Source organism: Vigna umbellata, chromosome 4 (assembly GCF_029865625.1).
Source record: "Vigna umbellata cultivar VRB3 chromosome 4, Vumbellata_1.0, whole genome shotgun sequence".
NCBI lineage: Eukaryota > Viridiplantae > Streptophyta > Magnoliopsida > Fabales > Fabaceae > Vigna > Vigna umbellata.
This window is the reverse complement of record NC_142168.1, coordinates 28,127,738-28,134,430: the sequence shown is the minus strand read 5'-3', so window position 1 is coordinate 28,134,430 and position 6,693 is coordinate 28,127,738. Positions and strand designations below refer to the sequence as shown.

General features: G+C 29.7%; 1 protein-coding gene across 1 annotated transcript; it reads right to left on the bottom strand.

Moving 5' to 3' along the window:
• Nucleotides 1-217: 217 nt before the first annotated feature.
• LOC124833556 (secoisolariciresinol dehydrogenase-like) lies at nucleotides 218-1,677 on the bottom strand. The gene is made up of 2 exons (XM_047308069.2): nucleotides 1,631-1,677; nucleotides 218-1,156 (listed from the first exon to the last, which is right to left on the bottom strand). Exons 1-2 carry the CDS (start codon nucleotides 1,633-1,635, stop codon nucleotides 376-378), a joined length of 786 nt encoding a protein of 261 aa, XP_047164025.1. The 5' UTR covers nucleotides 1,636-1,677; the 3' UTR covers nucleotides 218-375.
• Nucleotides 1,678-6,693: the final 5,016 nt, after the last annotated feature.

Sequence of the window (6,693 nt, the reverse complement as noted above, 5' to 3'; positions counted from 1 at the left end):
AACCGTCTCTCTCAGAGTCAAATTATTTAAAACTAATTTTGTATATTTAAATGTTTTAAACAAATTAAGCCTTTATATTTCATTAGAATCAATTAACAACTTTAATAGTTTCATAGTTTAATTAACAATAATATTTGGAAGCTAATTTAATATATATATATAATGATATATTCATGTTATCATCATGTAGATATGAAACTCCTCAACAGAGGTGATGAAAAGTTATTACACTACACACCCGCGATGATTTTGACATTTCATGCAACAAAAGTGACTTTATACATGCGTTTTACAAATTCAGAAACAGACGAAATTTGACCGTATAATACATGGAAAATACAGTTGTATATATAATCGTAGAAAAAGGAAGGAAAATTACAGAGACGATTGTGAAAACAGACCGAAAATTGGATTAATAGTTGTAAAGCCACCATCAACAGCAAGATTATGTCCACTGATGTACTTAGACTCATCACTTGCCAAATAGAGTGCAGCCTCTGCTACATCTTCTTCTGTCAAAGCAACCCCTTTAAGATTTGAATAAACTTTTGAGCTGCCATCATCATCAAGTTTGAAGAACCATTTTCCAGATACGTTAGTGATGAAGTAGGGTGACAAACAGTTCACTCTGATGCTAAATTTTCCAAGTTCAGCAGCTGCATTCTTTGTCAGTCCTACAATGCCATGTTTGGAGCTTGTGTATGCGTGAGTTGCAATCCCTCCAACACTTGAACTCACACTTCCTATGCTTATTATGCTTCCCTTTCTCGCTGGAATCATCACTCTAGCTGCATGCTTTGTTCCCAAGAACGGACCTATCAGATTCACTCTCACAACACGTTCGAATTCAGCCACATCGTTGTCAAGAATGATGGGTTTAGCTTCATCTATTGTTGCAGCATTGTTCACCATTATGTCTAGCTTTCCGTACTTGGACACAGCCATGTTCACTGCATTTTCAACATCCTTTTCTTTGGACACATCACAGTGTATGTAAGATGCAGATTCAGTTCCAATGTCAGCTTGAACTGCTTTACCTAGCTGATCTTGAATGTCTGCTATCACAACCTTTGCCCCATGTTTGCAAAACAGCCTTGCCATGCATTCGCCAATGCCCCTTGCCCCACCGGTGATCAAAGCCACTTTTCCTTCTAGTCTGCAAAAGATTGTGCCATGTAACAAAAAGATGTATGACTTATTTTTTAATATATTTATTTTAGCTTTTAACTTATTTCTCTCTTTTAATTTATTTGTTTTTTTCTCTCTCTTCCATTATTGCATGTTGAATTTAGACACAGCTTATTCAGAATAAAATTAGGTACCAAAAGCACAAAAAATAGGAAAAACCTAAAGATCAACATCTATGAAATATGAATATACAGAGAGGATGGAGAGAGAGTTCATCTTGTGCTCAGGCAATCTGTTAATCATATAAACCTTCCATGGTTTAAACTAATTAAAGTTATTATTTGTGAAATATAAAACAATATATTTGTTGATGGGGTTATAAATTAAAATCAAATAGTGTTTTATCATTAAAGTGCAACTAATATAAGCAAAATAGAAGAAAATATTGGGTGGTTTTCACCCAGATTAACACAAGCACTGCATATTATGTTTTTGTTCGTACCTCATTGCAGGAAGAGGTAGCTGTGGGCATGCTATACTAAGAAGATGACCGAGTATGAAGTGGTGTAATTAAAGATAAGAGAAATATATAGTTGAATGCTAAACAGATACGAAGCACGAGTCTCACGTAGCGATAAGAGCCACCAATGATAACGACAAAGTGTTATTATAGTTATGGATGATAAATATACTTTATATAAATATATATATATATGGTAAGATATATAAATATTATATATATAACTGGTATACTAAGTTTAATAATATTTATATTGATTGTTAGACTGATGTAGAGTTGAGAAATTTCATGTAAACTATAAAATAAAACAATAAATGTTTATTGGAATATATATGTAAATCATGTATTTGAAAGAGTTTTGTCTCAAAGATGGAATATTAAAGAAAAACTATTAACGGGTTTGTGCATTTTTCTAACTTCTGTGTATGAACATGGAATTTGGTTAGGGTCATTCCTAATCTATATACAGTGTTATTGTACTGGAAATAGTAGTATGAATCAACTTCAAAGCAAAAAACAATATATATTTCATAGATCTTGATACTAAGAAAATGTTGAAAAACGTTATCTGAACTGTGATATTGATGAAGCATTGAGTAGGCAAATTTGACCGAGTAATTAACACATTTGTCTCCTTTTATGTTCATCCTTCCTAATTAGTAATATTTTTTTCCATGAAAACTAATTGTTTCTTCCACAAAAGCCATTTTTTTTCTTAATTGGAAGCTCCATTCACACTCTCCAAGTCAATCTCTCGTGTCTCTCATTGAAAATAATTGTGGTATAGAGAGTTATTATTCAACAATGTTTGGTTTTAAGTGAATTTGTCAACTCAATGTTTCTATTACGACTCACATTTCCCTAACCAATTCATTGTATCTCTATAGGAGAACAATTGCTGTTGAGAATTACTATACGTTAATATTTTACTTTTAAGTGTTTATTTTCCCATATATCTGCTGGAGAAATATAAATTTAAGCTTAGTTTACTTAATTCATTTATGACCGATAACTTTTTCTTGATCCACTTTTGAGTTGAAAAAAAAAACGAATTTATACTATGTCAAAAATCATTTTTTCCTCTCTAAGATAGTGAAAATAAGAAGGATATAAAAAAGGACACAAGTTATGCAGAGCGATTAACCATTTTCTGAATGCCTTTTTTTTTAAAGAAAATTAATTCGGTCATAAATTATTTCACCTAAAATTCTTCTAAAATGAGTTGTTATATAATATTAATGAAGAAAACCGATTAAGAAAAATCATTATTTTTAATGAGACCTTTTATTATTTTCTAACCACGTTTTTAATAATTTTATTTTATTAAAAATTAATAGTTTTAATTAAGAAATTTATATTAACTCAAGCAAACTTATTCAATGATGTGGGTTCAAATTTCTATAAATATTTGAAAAAGGTTTCAGAGGAAGAATGTCACCATTTTACACATAGCCCTCTTTGTATAACTCATGGTATATAACAGGGGATCATTAATAAAAGATTAAACACCAAGATGAAATCATATATGTAAATCCTGAAAAAATTAGTGATTTTAGAATTAACAATAAAATTAATTTTTTATTATTAAGTTTGATCTCTGATTCAATATTTAATGATGAATATCCGATAATATGCTGTGTTTGGATTAGCGGGTGAATTGAAAGAATTGTAAAAAACAAGGAAATGAAAAATGAGGCTGTTGGAATGAAAGAAAATGTGTAAAAATTGAGAAAAAAAAAAGTTTGTAGCAGATTTGATTTTTTTAGTGTATGTTTAAAACAATCATAAAATTGGTTTTTAAAAATATTATAAAATATGTTTAAAAATATAAATTTAATTATTTTTTTAAAAAAAAATTAATTTTAATTAATTAATTATTATAATATAAAATATATATTAAAAATATTATAATTATATCATTAATTATTTTAATTATTCATTTTACTATAGTAATAAAATATATTCATAAATGTTTAATTATTATATGTTACATATTAGTTTTAAAATACATACTAAAATTAATTGATTTAATATAAAAAAAATTATTGTTTATTTTTACTACACATTCTCCGATTTTTTCTACTCATGAGGTAAAAAAGTTAAAAAAAATCATCTCAATTTTCGTACCTATTTTTATGTCGTCTTTTGTTCTTTTCTTTCAAATCAGTCCTGGTGTGTTTCCATGGTAGGAAACAAACAGTGCATTAGGGTTCTATTGTTTTACCCTCCTGTCCAACACGATGTTGAAAGCTTAATATTTCTGACATCTTCTACTTGTTTTCTGTAATCATTCATGAAATAATTGAACTTTACAGAATAGAAAAAGAATAAAAAGTATAATATTATTTCCTTTTTTGCCATTATCTTCTTTTTTGCGAACTTCTTTATGTATGCCATCCCAGTGGTTTTCTTATCTTATGAGCACATTTTTTTATCACAGTTAGACAACAATTATTGTATATCAATTATGTGGGTTATGTACGTTCTCTCTGCATATCTTGTACCACTCTTTGAACTTTCATAATATATGTTAAAAAAATTTTGGAGAAATTTGTTTGTGAAGAATGCGTATAGATGTTAAAAACATTGGACCTAATGTGTTCCGTGCTTTTGCGACTTGACAGAACTGTCTCCTCCCAATGTTTTTGTCAAGCTTGATACAACTGGTGATGATACAGTTCACTCGTGATACACTACATTATTTGTTTGCTTGAAGGCAAAAAATTGATTTTGCGGGATTTAAGAATATTTGTAAAATTGATAATAATTTAAAATATTTATTGAATAACAGTTTTTAAATACGTATTTCTAATTTATCAAAATATTATTTCATATTACTTTATACAATTAAAGATAATTTTGTAATCTTGCTTTTCTTTTATCTATTAAATTTTTTTATTAATTACAATCAAATCATTTATAAATTTTATTTCCTAATTCACTTACTTTCACCTACAAATCTCTTTAGAAAAGACAAAAACTTTAACCTCAAATTCATCCACTTTTTTCTCATTGGGAGAGAATTACTCGAGAGATACAACGTTAATGAAACTTGAATTTAACCACATAAAATATTGACACTACTCTATATCCAAAACCTTAAGGCAATGATTAATAGATCTTCAAAATTATATAATATTCTACTTTCTCATTTTTACCCAATATAGGATTTAGACTTACACGTAAAATTCTAACAATAGATAATTCCCACACATGAAACTAATTAAGAGTGTTATTTGTTTTTTGTTGTTCTAGTTTGAAATATGACACAATTTTTTCTTGGATAAAACGATCACAAAATTTCCTTTCATTAGTTTTTTTTTACAAAATAGTCTTACCTTTAAAACTTACCCATATCCTTTTCAATTTTATAATTTAACATTCAATCTTATATCTTTGATCATTACAAGAAAATACAATATTATTAACGGATTATTACTGATGGATAGTGATCCGTCGATAAGACACATTTGCTAGTGAATTTATTGACGAAGTATAGAATGGTTGCTTGTTAGTAAATGAATTGTTGAAGAAGAAGTATTGAGACTATTAGTGATTATGTATTCCAAATATAAATATTTAATTCTAGAAATATTTTATGAATTGTTGAGGAAGAAGTACTAAGACCATTTTTGTGTATATCACCTTCACAAAACTATTTATTACTCAAATGTTAACTTTTAAAGTTTGCTCATTCATATTATTTAGGTTAAATGATTTCATTTGTTGTTTAATTTCATAGAAAAAATTTAAATGAATTTCTTTATTTTTATTTGTCTCAATTTAATTCTTGTTTTAAAAAATTTAATGCAACTAAGTTATTTTCTTTAGTATTATCTATATAAATAAAAATGTGTCATATGTTAGTTCGTATTTTTTCATTTTTCTAATAAAAAAATATCAATTTGTATAAATTTTTTTTAAAGACTTATATACAAATTAAATTTTGTTTGAATTTTGAGAGGAACAAAATTGTTTAATTTTTTAAAACAATAGCACTAAATTGAAATGAAATAAAAATACAGGGACCAAATTGAGATAACATAAAAATATGGGAACCAAATTGAGACAAATGCAATGATATGTGGCCTGATAGTGACACGTGGCACTGGCAATGCCATGTCACACTATCATTGTCACGTGACACAATGTGAGCTTGACATTTGGGAAATTTTTTATTTGTAAAAATATTTCAAAAAATAAAAAAAATAAAAAAAAATAATTAAAAAATATATTTAAAAAATTCAAAAAAACCATGAGGTGACACGTGGCACCTTTTTAATTGTGTTAGTATGGAACTAATGGTAAGGACTTAATTACTAAAATTTTAAAAAATAGGGACCACTTCAAACAAAAAAAGTGAGGGACCTATTTGAGAAAAGTCACCGAAAATAGGGACTATCGAAATTACTAAACTTTCGTTTTTCACCAAAATCCCTCTCCCTCAACCTACCCCGATCATCAATTTGAAACTCCCCAGCTTGTGGTGTGACTGTGGATGCTGGTAGCAGTCCAGCGAGCGCGACACTAATGGCAGTGGCAGTGGCACGACCCTGCTGGCGATTTGCGCAACATTGGTGGCGCGACGATGACTTGACGAAGGGGAGAAGATGGCACGAGAATGGCGTAACAGTGGCGCGACCCTGTTGGCAATTTGTGTGACGATGGTTGTACAAGCATGAAAGTGGTGGCACGACGGTGGCTTGAAGGGTGGCACAACGGTAGTGCATGGGGGGAGTGACCCTGCTATCAATTTACACAACAGTGGTGCCACGAGCGCGACAGTGGTGGCACGATAGTGTTGCTGGGTGACTATGGCCGTTGCGTTACGGTGGCTGGTGATAGTGGAGGGTTTGTGGTTGTCCAGAACCCCTAAACTGGCAATGGAGGTCTAGGAGAGGTAAATTTGTGTTGAATGGATTGCCTTCTTGTTTTGGTTCTGAAATTGGACTAATGGATTGCCAATGATGCGTATGCCTAATTGAAATTGGTTCCTAATAGATTTGTTATTACAATGATGCTTACTTCCAAATTGGAATTGGTTT